Source organism: Anomaloglossus baeobatrachus, chromosome 4 (assembly GCF_048569485.1).
Source record: "Anomaloglossus baeobatrachus isolate aAnoBae1 chromosome 4, aAnoBae1.hap1, whole genome shotgun sequence".
NCBI lineage: Eukaryota > Metazoa > Chordata > Amphibia > Anura > Aromobatidae > Anomaloglossus > Anomaloglossus baeobatrachus.
Genome location: NC_134356.1, coordinates 626,418,367 through 626,445,396, shown reverse-complemented (window position 1 = coordinate 626,445,396; position 27,030 = coordinate 626,418,367). Strand labels below are relative to the sequence as shown.

Sequence of the window (27,030 nt, the reverse complement as noted above, 5' to 3'; positions counted from 1 at the left end):
TCCTGTCAAGTGAATTGTCTGTTCCCCACTGCATTGGCTGAATATGTGTTCTGGTATATAACTCTGCTTCCTGTGATGTATGCTCTGTCATTTTCATAATCTATGTAATATTCACTGATGTATGACTGTATATTCCTCTTTGTAAATGTTATCTGATGGTGGATGGTGTAAATCTGTGTAGACTGGAAGTCCGGGTGGGTGTCAAGTGTCCTGTTCCCTTTGATTCCTTAATCATCCCCTGGTGTGATCAGCATTTGTTGATTTCCCTTAACAAGCTGAGCTCCCATAATCCCCCTCACCTACCCCTCTAGTCAGCCCTATATATTTGTGTCTTTCTTAAGGGGTGCATGCATGCGGGGTGTTGCATGCATGCCATCTCTTGCTAAGTGCCATCATTGCGAAGTGCTGGGCAGTTACCTCAATGGCAGTGGACTAACTTCCGTCTTCTCTCTCTCTTCACACAGGTATATAACTCTGCTTCCTGTCAAGTGAATTGTCTGTTCCCCACTGCATTGGCTGAATATGTGTTCTGGTATATAACTCTGCTTCCTGTCAAGTGAATTGTCTGTTCCCCACTGCATTGGCTGAATATGTGTTCTGGTATATAACTCTGCTTCCTGTCAAGTGAATTGTCTGTTCCCCACTGCATTGGCTGAATATGTGTTCTGGTATATAACTCTGCTTCCTGTCAAGTGAATTGTCTGTTCCCCACTGCATTGGCTGAATATGTGTTCTGGTATATAACTCTGCTTCCTGTCAAGTGAATTGTCTGTTCCCCACTGCATTGGCTGAATATGTGTTCTGGTATATAACTCTGCTTCCTGTCAAGTGAATTGTCTGTTCCCCACTGCATTGGCTGAATATGTGTTCTGGTATATAACTCTGCTTCCTGTCAAGTGAATTGTCTGTTCCCCACTGCATTGGCTGAATATGTGTTCTGGTATATAACTCTGCTTCCTGTGATGTATGCTCTGTCATTTTCATAATCTATGTAATATTCACTGATGTATGACTGTATATTCCTCTTTGTAAATGTTATCTGATGGTGGATGGTGTAAATCTGTGTAGACTGGAAGTCCGGGTGGGTGTCAAGTGTCCTGTTCCCTTTGATTCCTTAATCATCCCCTGGTGTGATCAGCATTTGTTGATTTCCCTTAACAAGCTGAGCTCCCATAATCCCCCTCACCTACCCCTCTAGTCAGCCCTATATATTTGTGTCTTTCTTAAGGGGTGCATGCATGCGGGGTGTTGCATGCATGCCATCTCTTGCTAAGTGCCATCATTGCGAAGTGCTGGGCAGTTACCTCAATGGCAGTGGACTAACTTCCGTCTTCTCTCTCTCTTCACACAGGTATATAACTCTGCTTCCTGTCAAGTGAATTGTCTGTTCCCCACTGCATTGGCTGAATATGTGTTCTGGTATATAACTCTGCTTCCTGTCAAGTGAATTGTCTGTTCCCCACTGCATTGGCTGAATATGTGTTCTGGTATATAACTCTGCTTCCTGTCAAGTGAATTGTCTGTTCCCCACTGCATTGGCTGAATATGTGTTCTGGTATATAACTCTGCTTCCTGTCAAGTGAATTGTCTGTTCCCCACTGCATTGGCTGAATATGTGTTCTGGTATATAACTCTGCTTCCTGTGATGTATGCTCTGTCATTTTCATAATCTATGTAATATTCACTGATGTATGACTGTATATTCCTCTTTGTAAATGTTATCTGATGGTGGATGGTGTAAATCTGTGTAGACTGGAAGTCCGGGTGGGTGTCAAGTGTCCTGTTCCCTTTGATTCCTTAATCATCCCCTGGTGTGATCAGCATTTGTTGATTTCCCTTAACAAGCTGAGCTCCCATAATCCCCCTCACCTACCCCTCTAGTCAGCCCTATATATTTGTGTCTTTCTTAAGGGGTGCATGCATGCGGGGTGTTGCATGCATGCCATCTCTTGCTAAGTGCCATCATTGCGAAGTGCTGGGCAGTTACCTCAATGGCAGTTAGTCAGGGCAGGAGTCTGCAGGTAAATTACTCTTTGACACCATCTGTTTTAACCTTAACTATTATCTCACTCTCTATCATCCTATGTGCTTTTTCTGTTCACTTTCACCGCCCTGTCCCCCCTCCATCACCACTCATCCACATCAGCCCCTCTCTCCTCCCCTCTCCTATGTACAGCTCCCAGGCTCTTTTCACCTATCTTAATAATCTGACTCAATCAAGCTCCAGGGACTTCCAAAAAAAGCCATGCCACAAGTCCAAAAACCATCTGACCTTTCTCCTTCTACTCCTACTTCTTTCAGGTGATATCTCTCCTAATCCCGGTCCACCCCAGGCTAACTGTACCCCCTCCCCCACCTCCCATAGAAACCCTGATAATATTATTAACATTCCCTGTACACCCTCGCTTCCCTCTTTTAATTGTGCTCTATGGAATCCACGGTCCGTATGTAACAAGCTTCCTTACATTCACAACCTCTTTCTCAATAACTCTCTTAACTTACTAGGCCTAACTGAAACCTGGATTCAGGATTCTGATACTACTTCCCCTGCTGCCATCTCTCATGGTGGTTTACACTTTTCCCATTCACCAAGACCTGGAAACAGACATGGTGGTGGAGTAGGCTTACTACTGTCCCCACAGTGCACTTTCCAGGTCATCCCCCCAGCTCCATCACTCTCATTCCCATCCTTTGAGGTCCACACCATCAGGCTCTTCCACCCCCTTCCCCTCAGAGTAGCTGTCATATACCGTCCACCAGGCTCACCCACCCAGTTCCTTGACCACTTTTCAGCCTGGCTGTCACACTTCATGTCCTCAGAGTTACCAACCCTGATCCTAGGAGACTTTAACATCCCCATGAACAGCCCCTCCTCCCCTTCTGCATCCCAGCTTCTATCTGTCACCACCTCCCTTGGCCTCTCACAGCTCTCATCCTCTGAGACACATGAAGATGGTAACACCCTTGACCTGGTCTTTATCCGCCTCTGCTCAATCTCTGACTTTGACAACTCACCTCTTCCCCTCTCTGACCACAACATCCTCTCCTTCAAGCTCACAAACCCTCGTCCGCCCCAGCACACTCCCACCAATCACACATTCAGAAACCTACAGGCCATCGATTCTCAGACACTTTCAGACTCTTTACACACATCACTGTCCCCTATATCCTCACTTTCCTGTCCTGATCTGGCTGTAAAGCACTACAATGACACACTCAGGACTACGCTAGACCAAGTAGCGCCCCTCACCCTCAGAAAGACCAAACACAGAGTAAAACAGCCCTGGCTCACATCACAAACTCGATTTCTCCAGCGATGCTCCAGGAGCGCCGAACGCCTATGGAGGAAAACCCGCACACCAGAAAACTTCATCCACTACAAGTTCATGTTAAGGACCTATAACTATTCCCTTCACCTCGCCAAACAGACCTACTTCACCAACCTTGTTTCCTCACTTGCCAACAATCCAAAAAAACTCTTTGACACCTTTCACTCCCTCCTCAGTCCCAAAGTACAGACCCCTGTCACAGCCCTTCATGCTGATGACCTGGCCTCGTATTTCACAGAGAAAATTAAAAACATCCGCCAAGAGATCAGCTCCCAGCCACCAAGCCCTGTGAATCCCATCCCTCCCCATATTCCATCCAGCTCACTTTCCACATTTGACCCAGTCACAGAGGAGGAAGTCTCCAGGCTCCTATCCTCCTCTCGTCCTACAACTTGCCCTACTGATCCCTTCCCCACACCTCTACTCCAGTCCCTCTCTCCGGTTGTCACCACTCACCTAACTAAAATCTTCAATCTCTCTCTCTCTTCTGGTATCTTCCCTTCCTCCCTCAAACACTCTATCATTACTCCATTATTAAAAAAACCTTCTCTCGATCCGTCCTGCACAAGCAACTACAGACCAGTCTCCAATCTCTCCTTCATCTCTAAACTCTTGGAGCGCCTGGTCTACTCTCGCCTCACCCGCTACCTCTCCTCTCACTCTCTTCTAGATCCTTTACAGTCTGGCTTCCGCCCTCTACACTCAACAGAAACTGCCCTTGTCAAAGTGACCAATGACCTATTGACAGCAAAACGTAACGGTGACCACTCTCTGCTTATTCTTCTTGACCTTTCTGCTGCCTTTGACACTGTTGACCACCATCTCCTTCTCTCTATGCTCCACTCTATCGGCCTAAAGGACACTGTGCTCTCCTGGTTCTCGTCCTATCTTTCTGGCCGCTCATTCAGTGTATCATTTGCTGGCTCCACATCTTCTCCTCTTCCTCTCACTGTTGGGGTCCCTCAAGGTTCAGTCCTTGGCCCTCTTCTTTTCTCCCTCTACACTGCCCCAATTGGTCAGACCATCAGCAGATTTGGCTTTCAGTACCATCTTTATGCTGATGACACACAGCTATACACCTCCTCCCCTGAGCTCACCCCCGCTGTACTACAGAACACCAGTGACTGCCTGACTGCAGTTTGCAATGTCATGTCTGCTCTCTATCTGAAACTTAACCTTTCCAAAACTGAACTTCTTCTTTTCCCTCCATCTTCCAACTTTCCTCAACCTGACATCTCCCTCTCTGTGTGTGGCACAACGATAAGTCCTAGGCCGCAAGCCCGCTGCCTGGGGGTTATACTTGACACTGATCTCTCCTTCACCTCCCACATACAATCTCTTGCCCGCACCTGCCGCTTGCACCTCAAGAACATCTCTAGAATCCGCCCCTTTCTCACAATGGAAACGACAAAAACCCTCACCGTGGCCCTGATCCACTCTCGCTTGGACTACTGTAACTCTCTATTAATTGGTCTCCCCCTAACTAGACTCTCTCCTCTACAGTCAATCCTTAATGCAGCAGCCAGGGTCATCTATCTGGCTAACCGCTACTCGGATGCCTCTGCTCTGTGCCAGTCATTGCACTGGCTGCCCATATATCATAGGATCCAATTCAAACTGCTTGTTCTCACCCACAAAGCTCTCCACAGTGCGGCACCCCCCTACATCTCCACCCTCCTCTCTGTCTATCACCCCACCCGTTCTCTACGCTCTGCAAGCGACTTTCGACTAACATCCACACTAATTCGAACCTCCCACTCCCGGATCCAAGACTTCTTCCGAGCTGCACCAACCCTCTGGAACGCTCTACCCCAAGAAGTTAGGACAAATCACAACTTACTCAGCTTCAGACGCACCCTAAAGACACATCTTTTTAGGGCGGCCTATCACACTCCCTAATCAGATTCGATTCACATAGTCCCTCTACAACCTCTCACAACATAGCTCCACATCAAACTCCATGGCACCCAAAGGCATCTCAAGGCTCGGGCCCACTGGTCCAGGAAACCATTATCCAGCCCCATTTCCGTGAGATGGTTGGATTGTCATTGTAAATAAGCACTTGAACCTTGCCTCTCCCCCCATCTCATTGTAGATTGTAAGCTCTCACGAGCAGGGTTGTATTTTTTTCCCCTCTAAATATTGTATTTCTATAACTGTTACTTGTTTGTATATGATCCTCCTGAATTGTAAAGCGCTACGGAATATGTTGGCGCTATAGAAATAAAGATTATTATTATTATTATTATATACAGAGGATACGTAAAGTATTCAGACCCCTTTAAATTTTTCACTGTCTCATTGCAGCCATTTGGTAAACTCAAAAAAGGTTTTTTTTCTCATTACTGTACTCTCTGCACCCCATCCCCCCATCTTGACAGAAAGAAATGTAGAAAATTTTGCAAATTTATTAAACAAGAAAAACTGAAATATCACATGGTCATAAGTATTAAGCCCCTTTTCTCAGACACTCATATTTAGGTCACATGCTGTCCATTTCCTTGTGATCCTCCTTGAGATGGTTTTACTCCTTCATTAGAGTCCAGCTGTGTTTAATGAAACTGATAGGACTTGATTTGGAAAGGCGCACACCTGTCTATATAAGACCTCACAGCGCATGTCAGATCAAATGAGAATCATGAGGTCAAAGGAACTGCCCAAGGAGCTCAGAGACAGAATTGTGGCAAGGCACAGATCTGGCCAAGGTTACAAAATAATTTCTGCAGGACTCAAGGTTCCTAAGAGCACAGTGGCCTCCACAATCCTTAAATGGAAGAAGTTTGGGACCACCAGAACTCTTCCTAGACCTGGCTGTCTAGCTACACTGAGCAATCGTGGGAGAAGAGCCTTGGTGAGAGAGATGAAGAACCCCAAGATCACTGTGGCTGAGCTCCAGAGATGCAGTAGGGAGATGGAAGAAAGTTTCACAAAGTCGACTATTACTGCAGACCTCCTCCAGTCAGGCCTTTATGGCAGAGTGGCCCGACGGAAGCCTCTCCTCAGTGCAAGACATATGAAAGCCTGCATAGAGTTTGCAAAAACACACATGAAGGACTCCCAGACTATGAGAAATAAGATTCTCTGGTCTGATGAGATGAAGATAGAACTCTTTGGTGACAAATCTAAGCGGTATGTGTGGAGAAAACCAGGCACTGCTCATCACCTGCCCAATACAATCCCAACAGTGAAGCATGGTGGTGGCAGCATCATGCTATGGGGGCGTTTTTCAGTTGCAGGGACAGGATGACTGGTTGCAATTGAAGGAAAGATGAATACAGCCAAATACAGATATATCCTGGAAGAAAACCTCTTCCAGACTGCTCTGGACCTCAGACTTGGCCGAAGGTTCACCTTACAACAAGGCAATGAACCTAAGCACACAGCTAAAATAACAAAGGAGTGGCTTCAGAACAACTCTGTGACCATTCTTGACTAGCTCAGCCAGAGCCCTGATCTAAACCCAACTGAGCATCTCTGGAGAGACCTGAAAATGGCGTCCACCAACGTTCACCATTAAACCTGACGGAACTGGAGAGGATCTGCAAGGAAGAATGGCAGAGGATCCGCAAATCCAGGGTGAAAAACTTGTTGCATCATTCCCAAGAAGACTCATTGCTGTACTACCTCAAAAGGAAGATGCTTATAAATACTGAGCAAAGGGGCTGAATACTTATGACCATGTGATATTTCAGTTTTTCTTGTTTAATAAATTTGCAAAAAATTTCTATATTTTTTTCTGGGAAGATGGGGGATGGGGTGCAGCGTACATTAATGAGAAAAAAAATGAACTTTTTAGAATTTACCAAAATGGTTGCAATGAAACAGAGTGAACAATTAAAAGGGGTGTGAATACTTTCCATACCCACTTTATTTACATGTGATTGGCTCATTCTGAACACAACTACATGCCCAATTATAAGAGGGCATTCATACTTGCATAACTACATTATTTTAGTTTTGTTAGGGTTCTTTTCCCTCTCAAAATTATTTGTTTCTTTCTCAATGTATTTCTACAAATACTAGGTGGAAATAGTTCTGAAAGGATTCCTCTCGGTATGACTTTTTACATGACAAAAACCTGACATTTTATTCTGAAGAGGAACAAAGATCAGAAAGATTCAAACGAAGACTCCTTCTGCAGCGACCCTATGCCCCAGGGGAAGGCAAGTACAAATATGTATCGACAGAAATAAGGATGTACGTACAACTGAAGAACGCTCTAGGGCGCTGATTCCAAGCCAAGTACCCAGAACTATAAATCACTTCAAAGTACCCCCCCCCCCCAAGGCTATGATCGTAGTTTATTCGGTTTATGAAAAGCTCAGCATTAGGATAGTGATATCCCCCTAGACATGGCATGGAGGGTTGGTGTAAATTGATTTGCAGGCCCCGATCCGGTGGTCTGGTCACTAATCTGTGGCCGGTGGATTGGAGCCCCAAAAACTGGCCAACCTGCCTGCATCTGCAAACTCTCTTGATTAGCTGGCCTTTCGCGACATCAGTTGTGCGCCACTCCACAACAACGGATTACACCAGGCCGGCTAATCAAAAGACTGGTAGCGGATGCAATCTGGTAGGAGGCTACAGATTACTGGGTCCAGTAAATCGATTGACACCAACTCTGATCTAGCCGTAGAGGTCTAAGTGCCATAGGTTAAAAATCCAGTCTCTTAAGGCTAAGTTCACACTTCCGTTGTTTTGCATCAGTCACAATCCGTAGCCTTGAGGAATTACGGTATCCTGCAAAATATTTCGCAGGAATCCTGTTTTTCCCCATAGGCTTCTATTAGTGACGGATTGTGACTGATGATGCTGCGTCGTGGTCAGTCGTTTTTTAACTGACTGCCGGGCGGGAGCAACGCAGCCTGTAACGTTTTTTGAGTAGCGCGATCCGTAGGATTTCGCTGCGCATGTGCTCTCTGGCTCCCCGCCCCCGTAACCAGGATAAACATCGGGTAACCAAGCAATGTGCTTTGGTTAGTTACCCGATATTTACAGTGGTTATGGGGGTGGGGAGCCCGCGCTAAGCGGTGTATGGTGGTAACCAAGATAAATATCGGGTAACCAAGCAAAAAGTGCTTTGCTTTTAGTTACCCGATATTTACCCTGGATACAGTGTGCAAGGAGGCCGACACTTCCCCACTCAGCTCCGCCCCCTCCTGCACTCCGCATGTGTACACACACACACACACACACACTCACTCACTTGTCCCCAGCCCTGCAGTCCCCGCGGCACTGACGTCCTCAGCTCCACAGCCCCGCTCGGCTCTGCCCCCTCGCGCTCCGCCCCCTCCCGCACTCCGCATGTACACACGCATGTAGACACACACATACACACACTCACTCACCTGTCCCCAGCCATGCAGACCGCGGCACTGACGTCTTCAGCCCCGCCCCCAAACTCCGCCCCGCCCTCCCGAACGCCGCCCCCCCTCGAACTCCGCCCCACCCCAACACAACGGAGTCCGACAAAGAAATTCTTTTCTTTGTCACCTTTGTCATCCGTTGTACAACGCATCAGTCACATGCGTCAAGCAACGCATGTGACTGATGCAAAACAACGGAAGTGTGAACTTAGCCTTAGGCATCTATTAATTTATGGCATTTTCCTTCCACTCAATTAAATGGAGAAATCATACAAGGCATTTTTGTGGTTTGAAAAGCCATAAGATGTGCCATGTCATGAGTGGAAGGTTAGGCTACTTTCACACATCAGTTTTTTGGCATCAGGCACAATCCAGCGTGTGCCTGATACAACGGATCTGACTCAGAATATAAAAAAAACGGATGAGCTGGATCTTTTTTTTTACGGATCCGGTATACCGGATCCGTCAAAAAACGGATCCGGCGCATTCTTTTCGTCCGTTTTTTTTTTTTTTTTTTTACAATAAATTGGAGCATGCGCAGTTTAAAAAAAACGGATCCCGCGTTCGCATCCGTTTTTGCCGCATTACGCCGGATCCGGTGTCCATAGGCTTCCATTGTAAATCACGCCATATTGCGCCGGATCCAGTGCGATGTGTTTTTTTGTCAGAGACAAAAAAAACGTTACAAGAGACGTTGCATCCAGCCGCCGCATTAGCCAATTACGCCGGATCTGGCAAAAGCTGGATGCAACACAATGCCATCCAGCACAATCCGGAGCTAATACAAATCAATGGGGATAAAACGGATGCGGTGCCAGATCAGTTTTATCCGTTTTTTTTTCCAGATTGTGCCTGATGGAAAAAAAAACTGATTTGTGAAAGTAGCCTTATACAGAATGAGTGAGCTGTACACATCACAAGCTGGAATGATACACCGAGCTGGAGAAAACCTGTAATCGTCATCCTGCCATTCACAGCCAATGATCGCTCCCCTTTTCCATGGGGTTGGTGATGGGAGGGACTAGGTATTGACTAGTGGTGGATGGCACGGTCAGCAATGGCAAGGCCAGGTTAGACAGTATCTTCTTGAATACCAAACATTTACCACCAATATTCTCTTGGGATGAATAAGATCAAAAGGGCCCGATTACGGGTCAGTACAAAATAAAGCAATAATACCGAAGTGTAGTCTCCCGCTATCCAAACATCTGTACTGAAATAATGGCGTGTGTGTGTGTGGATGGAGGACAGCTTACATATGTCCATACCAAAAAAGCCCCAACCATTTTAGATTTACTAAGCTACATTCAATTCTTGGAGACGTCGGGATCCATACGATTCTGTCTTCCAGGCCAAGAACTGTTCTCTATAAAGTTCTCTAAAGCTGTAGGGCAAAATCTTTTCATCATAATACACTCTAGGATGTGCTCGGGCCCACTACTCTTCTGGAAAAAAAAACGGGTCTATCACTGAAGGTGCAACAAGTGGTCACCTCAACGAGGACTCTACTGCTTGTCCACCAGGAAGCCAACACCAAGAAGGCAGTGAAGACACAGTAAAAAAAGACCTAAACCATATCAACTTCCCCAATTTGTGGTTCTTCAACCACATCCCAAATACCAGAGACGTAGGAACTCAGGTTGCACTCAAATACAGCCATGATTTTTATGGCCCTGGCCAGTACACATAAGCCAATATATAGGATTTAAGTACCAAACGTCAAAACGCTTTGAATGCACCACAGAACATCTCAATTAATCCACCAAACTCATGAGCTATGGCGGCAACCAGATTCCGTACAACATGACCCCAGACAATATTTGGTTTAAATGGACTCCAAGTACAGATGTTCGGTGCATCTTGGTGGGGCTAATCATTGAAGTGCACCTTCTCATTTGCTTGTTTTCCCTCCACCGCCCTCCACCTTTTCTTTGATTGATGACCCTTGCGTCAAAAAGGCGGAGATAGATGGAAAATAAGCTGGTGAGAAGGTGAGCTGATTTGTTTGCCCATGACGTGGTGCACCTTTACTTAGTTTGAACAGTCATTCTTTGCTCTAAGTCCCTTTAGGTGGGCCAGGGGCTGAAGTAACATTACGGAGAAATTGGGCACATGATGTCTTTTTCAGGTGGACTCTACCTGGAACTTGCCTGAAAAAGTGCTCAATAAACATTAAGAATTAACATATAGTACAGACCAAAAGTTTGGACACACCTTCTCATCTCTAGAACAACTGTTAAGAGGAGACTTTGTGCAGCAAGCCTTCATGGTAAAATAGCTGCTAGGAAACCACTGCTAAGGACAGGCAACAAGCAGAAGAGACTTGTTTGGGCTAAAGAACACAAGGAATGGACATTAGACCAGTGGAAATCTGTGCTTTGGTCTGATGAGTCCAAATTTCAGATCTTTGGATCCAACCACCGTGTCTTTGTAGAAAAGGTGAACGGATGAACTCTACATGGCTGGTTCCCACCGTGAAGCATGGAGGAGGAGGTGTGATGGTGTGGGGGTGCTTTGCTGGTGACACTGTTGGGGATTTATTCAAAATTGAAGGTATACTAAACCAGCATGGCTACCACAGCATCTTGCAGCGGTGTGCTATTACATCCGGTTTGCGTTTAGTTGGACCATCATTTATTTTTCAACAGGAAAATGACCCCAAACACACCTCCAGGCTGTGTAAGGGCTATTTGACTAAGAAGGAGAGTGATGGGGGGCTACGCCAGATGACCTGGTCTCCACAGTCACCAGACCTGAACCCAATCGAGATGATTTGGGGTGAGCTGGACTGCAGAGTGAAGGCAAAAGGGCCAACAAGTGCTAAGCATCTCTGGGAACTCCTTCAAGACTGTTGGAAAACTATTTCTGGTGACTACCTCTTGAAACTCATCAAGAGAATGCCAAGAGTGTGCAAAGCAGTAATCAAAGCAAAAGGTGGCTAGTTTGAAGAACCTAGAATATAAGACATATTTTCACTTTCACACTAAGTATTTCATTCCACATGTTTTAACTCATAGTTTTGATGCCTTCAATGTGAATTTACGAGTTTCAGAGTCATGAATGTAAAGAAAACTCTTTGAATGAGAAGGTGTGTCCAAACTTATTATCTGTACAGTGTGTCCAAACTTTTTATCTGTACTGTATATGCAGTAATGTAAAAACTACTTGCTGTGCTCATGTCTTGTATGATTTCGTATAACCTCATCAGACTTCAAAAGCCGTGAAGAGGCTAAAAGTGACCGAAGTATTTTTCAAGTGGCTTCTGCTTGGAAGCGGCTACTATTATATATACACGATGGTTCGTCGGCATCTAATAGACGCCAAGTGTGCATTACCGAAAGGGAAAACGGTAGATGGTGGCCGATAATCTTATGGTCTGTAAAGCGTTGATCAATTACATATAAGCAGATCAGCACGTGTTCACACAAGCCGACAAAAACGGATGGGAACTGAATGATCATTAAAGGGAACCTGTCACCAGGTGTTTCCCTCATGAGCTGCGGCCACCACCACTGAGCCCTTATATACAGTACAGACTACAGTATAGAAGAGTCCAGGCCGCTGTGTAGAATGTAAAAAAAAAAAAAATAATAATCACATTTATAATACAGACTCGAGGCGTGGCCTGGCAATGGAGGAGTGAGGACGCTAAAAAACCTTGCTCCCGCGCCTGAACTGCCCCTGAGCCCTATTAATCATACCCACCCAGCATTATAGACGTAAATGCCGGCTAAAAAGAAGGGGACCGGCGGGGGGACGCTGACAGACTCTCCTGTGCCTCCCTCAGAAAGCATTGCAAGGTTCCTAAGGAGCTCAGCGGGACAGGGCCTGACGCAGACTGACCCCTTCATGGCGGCCGCTGAAGTGTCTGGGGGTTCTTCCATGCCCCATCACTGCCAGATGGAACGTGCCCAGGGATCCTCCTGGAGAGATGGGAGCCCCCACAAGCCGAACGGAACACAGCGAGCAGAGGAAGGAGCAGACGGGGGACTGCTGCATCAGGGTGCCCCCTCCTTACCTGACATGGCGGCGGTCGCTCGTGGAAAGCATGCTCCCCACAGCAGCAGAGAGACGGAGGACATCGCAGACACGGCAGCTACTGAACCAGGAATGCAGGCAGAGGGTAAGAAGTGTCAGACATCCCCACAGCCGCAGCAGAGATTATCGGTAACAGCAGCGCCTGTAGCCCTCTCAGAAAATAGGCGGGAATTTCAACACCTCAGCCCCACTGATAACACACTCTCATATGCTGCTGTGTGTGCGCTCCCTAACAACCTGAACGCTGCTGGTCAACATGAGGCTGCAGACACTGTGACTCTTATGCCTGCTCCTGATAACTCCTCATTGTCCCTGAATAATCAGCTCCTCGGGCAGTCAGAGATAAGATCCCCCTCAGTACATATGTCAGTGTCAACATCAAAAAGCAGTGCACTGACAGTGGAGACTCCCTCCTCCCCAGAAAAAGGCTTGACCCCTGCTGTATTTAGATCTTCACCATCTGTCTCAGGGGATGGGGATATACAGGAGGGAACGCAAGAGGACTGTGTGTGGGATGACCTTAAAGCCAGAATAAGGACCATCCCCACTAGAGAGGAAATGGAAAACTACATCTCCAGACTAGAAGCCTCTTACAGAGCAGAATCGGCCTCAATCAGGGGGGAAGTGCAACAATTGTCAGAACGGGTGACGGCGTCTGAATCCTGCACTACATCTATCTCAATGCAACTGAAGGCACAGGCAACAGCATTATCTACACAAGCCCAACAGATAGAACATTTAACAGATCTGCTTGATGAGTTGGAAAACAGAGGAAGGCGAAATAACATTAGGGTAAGGGGCATCCCAGAAACCCTCGCCCCCCAAGATATAGATGAGTCACTGCGGCATCTTTTTAATTCTATATTGGGCCTTCCACGGGACTCCCGTTTGGAATTAGACAGGGCACACAGATCTCTGGGCCCTAAACCAGTTGAAGGTTCTAGTCCACGGGACATAATATGCAAAGTTCATAAATACAAGATAAAAGATGAAATCCTGAGAAAGGCACGGCAGAAAGATCCCATTTTATTCAAGAACACGCCGATTCATTTGCTGCAGGACCTATCTCGGCACACATTACAAAAGCGCAGGGTTCTAAGGCCTTTATTAGATGCCCTGAGACAGAGAAACATCCTCTACTCATGGGGTTTCCCCTTTAAATTGCAAGTCCGACATGGCGGTTCCTCACATGCGATACAGTCTCCAAGGGATATCCCGGATTTCTGTGTGGCCCTTGGGATACCCGTGGTGCATATCAATGCTTCAGAATGGCCATACGTCCACGGAGTTCCAGGAGTGGAGGCACAGGCTCCTCGGTCGCAGCGGGTCCGTAAGAGAGATCGGGGCCCGCGGCGGCGGAGTGGAGTAAAGACTGGAGCACCATCACCAAGTGGAGACTGAGAGTCCCTGGACTGCCTCAAATGGGATCCACTGAAATGTGGGGAGAGAATGATGGTTTTGCCATTTAGGGCACTTTGGTCTGTGCAGGCGTTGTCACCATTATTTCTAATGATGGGATTGATAATTTTGACTCCATATCTATATAGAGTTTATGGTGTTTTAGGATTGATGGGTTGGGTACATTAAAGTTCACATATATAATTGAGTTGGGCCGGGGGCCGGTCCGGCGGGGAGCATGCCTCCCTTGAAAGTTCACGTTCCCTTGGGGCTCTACACGCTGCAGGCAGGTGTAGAACACATTGGCCCCCAATTGTTCACGGTTAACCTTTGCTCACTCTAAGAGTAAAATTTCATAGACAGGTTATTTGTATAACTAGTCCTTTGTTTGGTATTGTGATTCCTCGAATCTTCTACATCTTCCCTTTTTCTCTTGTATTCCTGAAGTAACCCTTCCCCCTCTCTCACCCCCCCCTTTTTTTTTTTTTTTTTTTTTTCTTTTTTCTCTCTCTTCTTTCTCTCTTCTTTTTCTTTTTCTTTTCCTCTCCTCCTTCTCTCTCCCCGTTCTCTCCTTCCCCTTTTTTATCTTTGTCCACTTCTCTTTGTCTCCCTTCCCCTATCTTTCCCGGATCCCTTCACGCTCTCTAAAGCCCCTGGACCAACATGACCACCCTCAACTTTAGCTCTATTAACATAAGGGGGTTTAATACCCCTCAAAAGCGTTCACAGGTCCTGTATTCTATGCACAAAAAAAAGGTTCAGATTCTTCTATTACAGGAGACGCATTTCAAGAAGGATCATGTACCCATACTACGAGATAGATTTTATCCAGTATGGTTTCACAGCGTTAACCCAGAGGCCAGATCTAAAGGAGTATCGATTGCACTTCATAAACACTTAGTGCACACCATAGTCGACTCCTGTATAGACGAGCATGGTCGCTATATATTTCTTAAACTGAAGGTCGCAAATTCGATGTTTACAATCGCAAACTGGTACCTACCTAACACTAATCAGATTTCTACCTGTAGGGCCCTTCTGACGCAGCTATCTGATTTTGCAGAGGGGACATTGGTGGTTGGCGGTGACTTCAATTTTACTCTAGACCCAGCCATGGACTCCTCCTCTGGACGCAGCAGTGTCCGCACTAAGGAACTTAGTGCCCTAAAGCGGACTTTTCACGCCCTCCGACTGATTGATGTATGGAGAATCCTAAATCCCCAAGGTAAGGACTACACATATTATTCCCCACCACACAACTCATACAGCAGGATAGACCTTTTTCTGGTAAGCCACGGAGCGTTGGCTTGGCATCCCATTACAGAGATAGGGGAAATTTTTTGGTCCGACCATGCCCCAGTCTACCTCTCCCTTCAGGTACCCTCCCTCCCCCAGCGCTCATGGACCTGGAAGTTAAACAACAATTTACTTAAAGACAATCTCTGCCTAACGGAGTTGAGAGATTCAATCGACTCCTTCACGCAAGTCCATAGTTCTGACCCAACTTCTCAGCCTACCCAATGGGAGACCTTGAAGTGTGTCTTACGTGGAATACTGATTAAGCACGGCTCTAGGATCAAGAGGGAAAGAGCTGAAGAGATTGATAACTTGTTAACACAGATCCATGAGCTGGAAAATACACATAAACTGACACGTACCCCCACAGTTCTGGCTGACCTCGTCCTTAAACGAACTAACCTAAAAACCCTATTGGACCAGAAATTTCTCTATCATAGAGAGAGAGTCAAACATTTTTATTATAATTCATCTGACAAATGTGGTCGTCCTTTGGCACGGCTGCTGCATCCCCGGGCCAACACCTCATACATTTCATGCATCAACACCAAAGGAGACAAAACATATGATCCAACAGAGATCCTGGAGGTCTTTCGGTCCTACTACAAAGACCTATATAATATTAAAGGGCAATATGCGGAGCTCCCACCTGCTGACCTGGCAGATAGAATCGGGAGATATATACAAGAGACAGCCTTGCCTTCCCTAGATAGCAATGTTATAGAGATCCTGGAGGAGGATATATCAGAATCCGAAATCTGTAACGCAATTCAAATTACTCCCTCAGGTAAATCCCCTGGCCCCGATGGGTTCACCCCGGCTTTTTACAGATTGCTTAAGGATCAATTAGCCCCGATAATGGCCAAAACATTTAATTCTATTGATGAAGACACAAGGCTAACCCCTCAGTCTCTGGAAGCACACATTAGCGTGATCCCCAAACCGGGGAAAGACCCATTATTAGCTGCAAGCTATCGCCCTATCTCATTATTAAACGTGGACCTAAAACTCTACTCTAAGATTTTGGCTGATAGATTGTCCCCTTTCCTGCCCTCCGTTATTAACACAGACCAAGTGGGGTTTGTCAAAGGCCGTGAAGCAAGAGACAATACAATTAAAACCTTGTCTCTTATTGCTAAAGCTAAAAACAACTCGATCCCGCTGGGTCTCCTAGCCATCGATGCTGAGAAAGCCTTTGACAGAGTCCATTTGGGATTTCTGAGGGCAGCATTGGGTCAGTTGGGACTGGGACCCCGATTTATACAGAAAATTGGCGCTTTATATGACAACCCAACCGCTAAGGTCAGGGTTAACGGGGCTTTATCCTCCTCCTTTGCTGTACGAAACGGGACCAGACAAGGCTGCCCCTTATCTCCGCTTTTGTATGTAGTCATCATGGAACACTTAGCTAACGCTCTCAGGGGGAATAGTAATATCAAAGGACTCAAGATCGGGGATGCCCATCATAAAATTGCATTATATGCAGATGATCTCCTGTTATACATCTCTCAACCTCATATATCGATCCCGTCTATAATGAAGGAATTCGAACGATTTGGCCTCCTTAGTAACTTTAAAGTTAATCTATCAAAATCAGAAGCATTAAATATCTCTTTGACCCAAACTGAAGTTTCCCGGGCAATGTCTAACTTCCCATTCAAATGGAGACCTTCGGCCATTAAATATTTGGGTATTTCAATCCCAGCGGACCTCTCCAAACTATATACACTTAATCACTTACCACTACTAGAAGGTACAATAAAGAACTTAAAGTCTTACGGGGGACTGAAATTGTCTTGGATGGGCAGGATGAATGTAATTAAAATGGATATCCTGCCACGCTTTTTGTACTACTTTCAAACCATCCCCATTTCTCCTCCCAGTAGTTTTTTTCGTACCCTTCAATCTGCTATTATCCGATTCATATGGGGTAAAATTAAACCAAGAATCAACTTACGCACTCTTACCCTTCCAAGGGAGTGTGGAGGAGCAGGCCTTCCTAACTTCAGAGTCTACATGCAGGCTGCAGCCTTGACCCGTATATTAGACTGGCATTTCAACAGTGACTCTAAGCAATGGATACGGGTAGAGCAAGAAGGACTGGAGATCCCTCTTAAACACCTCCCTTGGATACCTCCTTCAGATCTTTCTAACGTGGGGATACTTTCAAATTTTATCAAAGAAACGCTCAAAGTTAGTCACATAGTATCCAAAAAAATGTCGCCTCCACAGTCAGTTAGTCCCCTCGCTTCCTTATTCTATACTCCATCATTTCACCCTGGATATAAACAGAGAAGCTACTTCGGATGGAGGGCGGAGGAAGACATCCGCTTGGGGCACATACTGATTGATGGTAAATTACCCTCATTCCAAACCTTTCGGACACAGCTTCCGTCTAGAGGTTCACAATGGTTAGAGTTTCTCCAACTACGGGCATTTGTCTCTCCGGGGAGAACAGTTGATCGAGTCCGAGGCACTTGTAGTGCCTTTGAGGAACTGTTTACTAAAAACATCCCGCCTGAACACACAATCTCCCTTCTGTACGGTATTCTTATCAGAGTTGGGGTCTCAGGCAAACGAGGCTACCAATTAGCTTGGGAAAAGGAGCTGAAGCAACACTTCTCTCCCGATGAGTGGAAGAAATGTTTCTTATTTACTCATAAATTGTCAGTCACGTGCTCTGCAGGGGAGAAAAATTTTAAGATTTTGACACGTTGGTACCAGTTTCCGTCAAAACTACATATTATATTCCCTTCAGTATCTGCGATGTGCTGGAGATGTGGGCAAGATGTCGGTACCATGACACATATCTGGTGGGAGTGTGATGGATTAAAACAGTTTTGGGGAAAGGTTCTTGCTAATTATCAGCTTATAACTGGGAAAGCAGTGAATAACTGCCCCAAGATAGTCCTCCTCTCTATGTTACCACACTCAATCGCTTATCATAAGAGAGACATACTCCGCTTCTGCCTGGCGGCGGCGCGCTCCGTCATACCTAGGTACTGGAAGTCCTCCACGATACCTCCCATCTCAGAGTGGTACTCTGAAATGGCAAACATATGTAGGATGGAGGAGCTCTCTGCCGACATTGCGGGCACTAGGGACAAATTTTGCAGGACCTGGGGAGAATGGATCTTATTTAAGGACTCTCCAGATTTTGTTAAACTGTTTTGACGGAGCCATAACATCTTATTAGATCGGTGGAGTACAGCATGGTCAGGGATGAACCGGACAAGAATGTAGGACCACCTGATTCTCAGATGACAGTGAGCGCCTCTCCCCCACCCTAATCTAATCAAATCAAACTACCCAACATTTCCCTTTTGTGTCTGCCTTCGTCTTCCCAGCTTACTCACGCTGCTACCTACCTCTCCCCCACTTCCCCTTCTAATTCCCTCCCTTCTCCCCCCTTTCTTTCCTTTTTTTCTTCTCTCTCTCTCTCTCTCTTCTCTTCTCCTTCCCTTTTCCTGAGATCTCGTTGGAATCCAATTTGAAGAGGTCTATTGAGGACTATAGATGTAAAGTGTTCATTATCCGGTCAAATTGAGATCGAGACAGATTGAGAAAACATGATTTCTTTACTATGCAATTTATAAAAAGTTTGACATGTCAGTCATTCAGTTTTTCATGATGTATATGTATAATATGATATGTTTACAATAAAAATAGATTGAACATATAATACAGACTCAGGGGAAGGCTGGGCCAATGGGTGTCGCTGCTCTCGGTCCAGCGTCTTCTCCATTTTAGGCGATTGCCATCCCCCTGCAAAGCACGACGCGTCCTGCATCATCCACACAGAGGCCTCCATTGCGCTCTTGCGTATGCGCACTTTAATCTGCCTTACCGAGGCCAGATCGATTAACTGTAGTGCACATGCGCAGGCGGTCTCTGACCTTTCTTCACGCCTGCGCATTACAGTACTTTGATCTGTCCTCAGCTGGGCAAATCAAAGTGCACCTGCGCAGGAGCACAATGGAGACCTATGTGTGAACGACGCTGGACACGTCTTCCACACGGGGCTGGGCAGGAGGATAGTGACTGCACAAGATAGGGGAGGTGCCGGACCAAGAGCAGCAACATCCATCGGACCGGACCACCCCCTAGGTTAGTATTATAAAGGGTTTTTTTTCGTTCAACATAGTGGCCTGGGCTCTTATATACAGTATTCTGGAATGCTGTATATAAAAGCTCACTAATGGTGGCCGCAGCTTATAGGGGACAATCCTGGTGACAGGTTCCCTTTAATGCGCTCGTTCTGTTCCCATACAGTCATCATTTGAATATACCACGGGTATAGTGCTATCATTAGTGGGAAAAAAAAAAGCCTCCATGTGTATAGAACCCTGGACAACCACTTTCGCATAGAGATTCACAGAAAGATCTCTATTAGGCCAAGTTCACACCAGCGTATTAAAAACCCCAAAAACATCTGACCTTCATCCACAAAAGAGCAGACATTTTTCATCTGGGTACAGTCTGTTATACAACACAAGTTATTAAAATTTGCAAGACCAAATACAGTTTCCTTGGTCAATAATGACAATATATCTGGACCAATCAGATTTCTACGTGTTTCTAGAACAGGTTCTTATATTATTTCTTGGTGTGAAAGATGGGTTAGGGCTTATTTTCAGGGGATGTTTTATTTTTTCCCCCATAAACAAAAATTTACATCTATTCTTAAAAAAAAAAAATAAAAAATAATCAACATTTATTCAAATATAAAAAAGGTCATCACATTCTGGCTCATCAAAAACTCTCCAACCTGAGTTCCATCATGAATTTCTGGAGCTCCCATCTGCTTTTTCCATGTACGACAATCTACCAGTGTGAACAAAGATCAAAAACTGTCCAGAAAACAAAAAAATAAAAAAAGGACCTATTCTCAAATGATATACAGCTCTGAATGAGTTTTAAAGGGAACCTATCACTAGTTTTGGGGCCTATAAGCTGCGGCCACCACCACTGGGCTCTTATATACAGCATTCTAACATGCTGTATATAAACCCCAGGCCGCTGTGTAGAATGTAAAAATCACTTTATAATACTCACCTAATCGGTCGCTCCAGTGCACAAGTCAGATGGGTGTGTCCGTTCTCTGGGACCGGCGCCTCCTCTTTCGGCCATCTTGGTTTTCCTTTTTCTGAAGCTATGGTACATGACTCGTCCTACGTTATACACACGCGCCGGTATTGAGGTCCTGCGCAGACGCAGTACAATACTTTGATGTGCCCTGAGCAGGCAGATCAAAGTGCATCTGCACAGGACCTAAATACCGGCGCATGTGTATGACGTAGGACGAGTCATGTACCATAGCTTCAGAAAAAGGAAAACCAAGATGGCCGAAAGAGGAGGCGCCGGTCTCGGAGAACGGACACACCCATCTGACTGTTTTGCACCAGAGCGACCTCCTAGGTGAGTATTATAAAGTGTTTTTTTTTATGATCTACACAGCAGACTGGGCTCTTATATACAGCATGTTAGAATGCTGTATATAAGAGCTCACTGGTGGTGGCTGCAGCTTATAGGCCCCAAATCTGGTGACAAGTTCCCTTTAAACTGTATGACCTCTACTGAACTGTAACTAGGGCTTATTTTTGGAGTAGGGCTTATATTTCAAACTTAGTCCCAAAATCCTGAAAAAAATGATACTAGGCCTTATTTTAGGGGTAGGTCTTATCTGGTTGATCCATATGGGATCCCATTTATTTGGGCAAAATAGACGAATAGACGAGTCTCATCCAAAATATGGCAAGGACTAGTGAATGGGGTTTTTTGTCCCACAAGGTCATTTGGACAGTGAAACAAAAAGATCACCTGGACAGCTCTTCTGAATAACACCAATTAGAGCGCTGCCCGTTTTCTTATCACACACAGTACTGAGCACTCAGGCCGAAAATACGGTTGTATGAACGAAGCACAAGAGCGGTATGTTCTCTAGCATTGGTGCATTATGAGAATGAGCTGTGGGGCCGATCCAATTTTTTTTTTAAAAAAAAGCTCTGAGCTGCATAGAAGCAGGATCCAGCGGTGGCCGCGGGTAACCTCAGTGACAGCTCAGCTGATCGCGCTATTCCCTTCATTAGCTGCGTGGAGCTGACAGGAGCGGCGGTGTCTTCTGCAGCTCTGGTCACCTTCATGCAGCAGAGCTGGAAGCGACGCTGGGCCATCCTGGATTACGCCGGACATGGAGGGCTTTTTCGTTCTTATAAAATTGGTGAACAAGGCAATTTGTTAGTGTTTTTATTTCTAACAAAGGATTTTTTCGTCTGTGTGTGTTTATTTACTGTCACTTACAGATTAATCATGGAAGGTTTCTCGGGGAGATGCCTGACATGATTAATCTAGGATTTAGTGGCAGCTATGGGCTGCCAATAACTCCTTATTACCCCGATTTGCCAAAGCACCAGGGCAAATCGGGAAGAGCCGGGTACAGTCCCAGAACTGTCGCATATAATGTATGCAGCAATTCTGGGCGGCTGCTGACTGATATTGTTAGGCTGGGGGGCTCCCCATAACGTGGCGCTCCCCATCCTGAGAATACCAGCCTTCAGCCGTATGGCTTTATCTGGCTGATATTAAAATTGGGGGGGACCGCACGCCGTTTTTTTAAAATTATTTATTTATTTTACTGCACAGTATAGACACGCCCACCGGCTGCTGTGATTGGGTGCATTGAGACAGCTGTCACTCAGCGTGGGGGGCGTGTCTGACTGCAACCAATCACAGGCGTCTGTGGGTGGGTAAAGCAGGGAATACGAGATTGATTGATGAGCGGCCGGCTTTTTCAAAGTAATTGTTGCCGCGTATTCTCTGCACAGCTGTTCCTCGCCGCGCTGGTGATCGGGGAGCGGTATGAGCCGGGGGAAGAAAAAAAACGAGCGCCAATGTAAGTATGACTGAGAACAGCAGAAAAAAGGTAAGTATACTGACTTTAATTTAAAAAAAAATAAGATCGCTAGTGTAAAAACGCACACGCACGAAGCGTGCTGAACACGGACATACTCCGTGTGCGGTCCGTGCAGGCACGGACCCATAGACTTTAGCGGGTCCATGCCTGCGTGCTGTCGGCCAAAAACGGACATGTCGTCAGTGCAGAAAAGTGCACACACGTACTTATCACACGGACACACGTTCCGTGTGATTTTACGTGTGTGTGCCATCTACCATAGAATAACATGGGTCTCCGTGTGTACGTGTCTCCGGTACGTGCAAATACGTACCGCACACGTACAAAAAAAAAAAACGGATGTGTGTTGCGGGTCTCACAGTGTTAGGGCTGCGATTCTGCTGTAAAAAGAGAAAAAAATGGCCGAATCGTAAAAAAGTCGCAGTCACGCATGACTTATGTCCATGAGAAAATTCAACCCATTTGGAAACATTTGAGACCGTCGCAGGTCACCATGTGATAACATTGGAAATAGGTGCAGCCTATATAGCACTGAAAAAGAAGGGGAAAATCTGCACCAAAAAAGGCGAGCGCCTGCAGAGAAACCGACAAGCTGTTCATGAAAAGAATAAAAAAATGCAACAAAATACTACATGGATTCCACAAAACAACAGAATGTGGATGAAATTGTAAAACTCATTGTTGCTACCGGGGATGTAAAAAGCGGCAGAGTTTATTGGTGAAAACGCTAAAGGATACCAAGTGCCAAAACACCATCATGTCAGACAGATCCTGGCCTTCTATAGGGGTTAAAACAAAAAAAGGGAACCCCAATAAAATATAACTTTTATTCTCAATACTAAAAAGGTCAGAGACCAAATTCACAAACGAACATGGATAGATAATGTGCCGAACGTGAAATAACAGACGCTAGGAGGGTGGGGATCACACAGACCGCCCCTAAATCAGCCTCTCCTACCTAGCAACGGAGGGTATAACGACCCCATTCACCGACGGGAAACCCTGCATGACCCCAATAGGCCCTGCACAACACAAAAAACACCACTGCAAGTATACAGGGACTCTCCATCCCAATCAGAGGGTGAGCCAAATAGACTTATCTGAGATGTTGTCCTAAGAAGACGTTTCGACGCGTTTCATCCCACAGGTACCAGGGAATCATCAGGGGAGAAACAGGGGGCGGACCTCCAATGCAGAAGCCTCGCTAAGCAGTCCAAGCAGAGGTGCAAAAAGGATACGGGTCCGCTCCCTGTCTGTCCCCTGGTACCTGTGGAATGAAACGCGTCGGGTCGTCTTCTTAGGACAACATCTCAGATAAGTCTATTTGGCTCATACCCCCATTGCTAGGTAGGGAGCGGCTGACTAGGGCTGATTTAGGGGCAGTCTGTGTGATCCCCCACCCTCCTAGCATCTGTTACTTCACGTTCGGCTCATTATCTATCCATGATTGTTTGTGAATTTGGTCTCGGATCTTAGTATAAAGAATAAAAGTTATATTTTATTGGGGTTCCCTTTTTTTGGGGTTTTTGGAACAAAACCCAAGAGAGCCTTTCCCCACCATCCACACCTCCTGTGCCAGCACTGGCACCCCGGTGTTATCCAGATTAGAAGACCAGCATCCGCAGCTTCCGGGGTCTATGTTTTAACTTTTGGAAGAATAAAGCTAGGGTTTCAGTATACGATCTGCGGATGCTGGTCTTCTTCTAATCTGGATCGCTTCTGTTCAGGAACCGGCCCGATATTCGTCCGAGCATCGCCCCTTCGGAGATATCCATCTACTCTGGTCTCTTGATCCCGCAGTTATGGCTATAAATGATCATACAACAAAATGTCACCGATATCACAATACCCTGATGACGGGAGGCGGCTATAACCTTCCGGCACCTGACGGCCTCGCCCCCTTGCTCCAGCCGGCCTCTGCGCACCCAACGACCTTCAAGTATCACCCCTATGCTCTGGTCAGCCTCCACAGCTCGCCTCCACACTCCAGCGGGCTTCTGCGCCTCCTCCCAACGTTCCAGCCGGCCTCTGCGGCTAACCTCCGGGCACCAGGCGGTCTCTGCGTCTCGCCCGCGCACTCTGGCCATCCTACGAGATTCGTTCCCAGTAACTAACATTTGCCCATCCAATGACCTTCACAGCTCGCCCCCACAATACAGCCAGCCTCTGCGGCCAACCTCTAGGCACCTGACGGCCTTTGCGACTTACCCCTACGCTCCAGTCGGCCCCCGCAGCTAACCTTTGTGCACCCCACTACCTCCACGCCTCGCCCCCACGGTCCGACCGGCCTCCGAGATTCATTCCTGACGGCCTCTGTAGCTAACCTTTGTGCACCTGACAACCTTCATGGCTCGCCCCCACACGCCGGCCGGCCTCTGCAGTTAGCCTCCAGGCACCAGACATCCTCTGCGACTCACCCCCATGCTCCGGCCTGCCTCCGAGATTCGCTCCAGACAACCTTCCCAGCTAGCCTCTGGGCCTCAACCCCACACTCGGGCAGGTCTCTGCAGCCTCCGCGACTCACCCCCACGCACCAGCCGGCCTCCAAGATTCACTCCCAATGACCTCCACAGCTAAACTGTGCGCCTCACCCCCCACGCTCTGGCCGGCCTTCGTGGCTAACCTCCAGGCACCTGATAGCCTCCACGACTGGTCCCCACACATCAGCCAGCCTCCGAGATTCGCTCCAGCCTTAGCAGCTAACCTTTGAGAAACCTGACAACGTTCATGGCTCGCTCCCACGCTCAGGCTGGCCTCTGCAGCTAACCTCAAGGCACCTCACGACCTCCGTGACTCGCCTCCCACGCTCTGACCTGCCTCCGAGATTCGCTCCCAACGGCCTCGCTGCCAACCTCCATGCATCACCCCCACCCTCCACCCGGCCTTCACTGCTAACCTCCACACCTCACCCCCACCCTCCACCCGGCCTTCACTGCTAACCTCCACGCCTCACCCCCAGCCGGCCTTCCCTGCTAACCTCCACACCTCACACCCACCCTCCAGCCGGCCTTCGCTGCTAACCTCCAGGCACCTGACAGCCTCCGCAACTCACCGCCATGCACAGGCCGGCCACAGAGAGTCGCTCCCAACAGCCTTCGCAGTTAACCTCTGCGCATCGGAAGCCTCCATAGCTCACCCCCACACTCCGGCTGGCCTCCGCGACTAACCTCTGCGCAACCTACGACCTCCACAGCACACCCCCACGCACCGGCTGGCCTCCACAGCTCGCCCCCACGCACCGGCTGGCCTCCGCGCAACCTACGATCTCCACAGCTCGCCCCCACGCACCGGCTGGCCTCCGCGCAACCTACGACCTCCACAGCTCGCCCCCACGCACAGGCTGGCCTCCGCACAACCTACGACCTCCACAGCTCGCCCCCACGCAACCTACGACCTCCACAGTTTGCCCCCACACACCGGCTGGCCCCCATGGGCTCTGGCAACTAAAATAAGGTGCACACTGCCCTGCTAGAGACCAGTAGAGGCCAGGGGGCCGCCAGCAATGTATGAGGCCACATAGCAGCCCTCATCATCAGCACGGCCCTCCTGTGACCCCCGCCGGCAGCTCTGCTCATGTTTCCACCATTCACTACAATAACCAGCCCTGCACCCCTCCCCCACCCGGGCCCATCACTCTCTGTTCTCCCGCACCCACCACCTCAGTGTTTCTTACTAGGCCGGGCACGCTGCGGGCTGATCTCTAACTCGATCCTCCTTCTTGCTTCTCTGTTTTCCTGCTTGAGCTTCGCCTCCAGACGAGAGAGTTTCTGTTCTAGGGAGGACGCCGCCATCTTCCATCCGCGCACTAATAATAAACAAACAGCGCTGTGCGCACGCGCGAAAAAAGACTGACAGATCTGACTCCTGCGCATGCGCGCCCGGCCTGACAGACAAACAACTTGACATCGCAGGGGTGAAGATCGACAGCTGTCAGTGCGCCTGCGCAGAGAATCTTGTATTCGGTCGCAGGAGGTGCCGCGTTTAGAAGTTAGTACGCATGCGCTTGACAGCTGCGCCTCGCTTTACTTGAAGTGCGCCGGACGTCAATAGTGCGCATGCGTACTTTGTATACCCTTCTGTCACCTGGATAATCATATAATTAGCCATGGCTTTTGGAAGCACACAGGACCATGGGGTGTCCTCACCCCGAGTAAAGATGGGGGGGTCTCTCTGACTAATATTACCCTGCCTGGAGGAATGCAAGATTTACTACAAGATTGACATACTAATAATATCAATAATACGATCAAATAATAATACAGTAATAATACCGCTATGTAAGATCAAAAAATAATAATACCACAATATAAGATCAAATAATAATACCGCCAGATACAATTGAATAATAATACCGCTATATAAGATCGACTAATAATTCCGCAATATGAGATCAAATAATAATACCGCAATAATACCGCTATACAAGATCGAATAATAATACCACAATAATACAGCTGTATAAGATAAAATAATAATAATACCACAATATAAGATGGAATAGTAATAATACCATTATGTAAGATCAAATAATAATAATACCGCTATAGACAGTTGAATAATAATACCGCTATATAAGATCAAATAATAATACCGCAATAATACCGCTATATAAGATCAAATAATACCGCAATATAAGATCGAATAGTAATAATACCGTTATATAAGATCGAATAATAATACCGCAATTATA

The 27,030-nt window shown here is 47.0% G+C and overlaps 1 protein-coding gene across 2 annotated transcripts in view; it reads right to left on the bottom strand.

Moving 5' to 3' along the window:
• Positions 1-26,181, bottom strand: part of MAP2K7 (mitogen-activated protein kinase kinase 7) — a 57,312-nt gene extending 31,131 nt beyond the window's left edge. For both annotated transcript variants that reach the window (XM_075346334.1, XM_075346335.1), the window contains exon 1: positions 26,014-26,181. In XM_075346334.1, coding sequence (XP_075202449.1) covers positions 26,014-26,131 — 118 coding nt within the window. In that variant the 5' untranslated portion in view covers positions 26,132-26,181. The remainder of the gene's footprint in view (positions 1-26,013) is intronic.
• Positions 26,182-27,030: the final 849 nt, after the last annotated feature.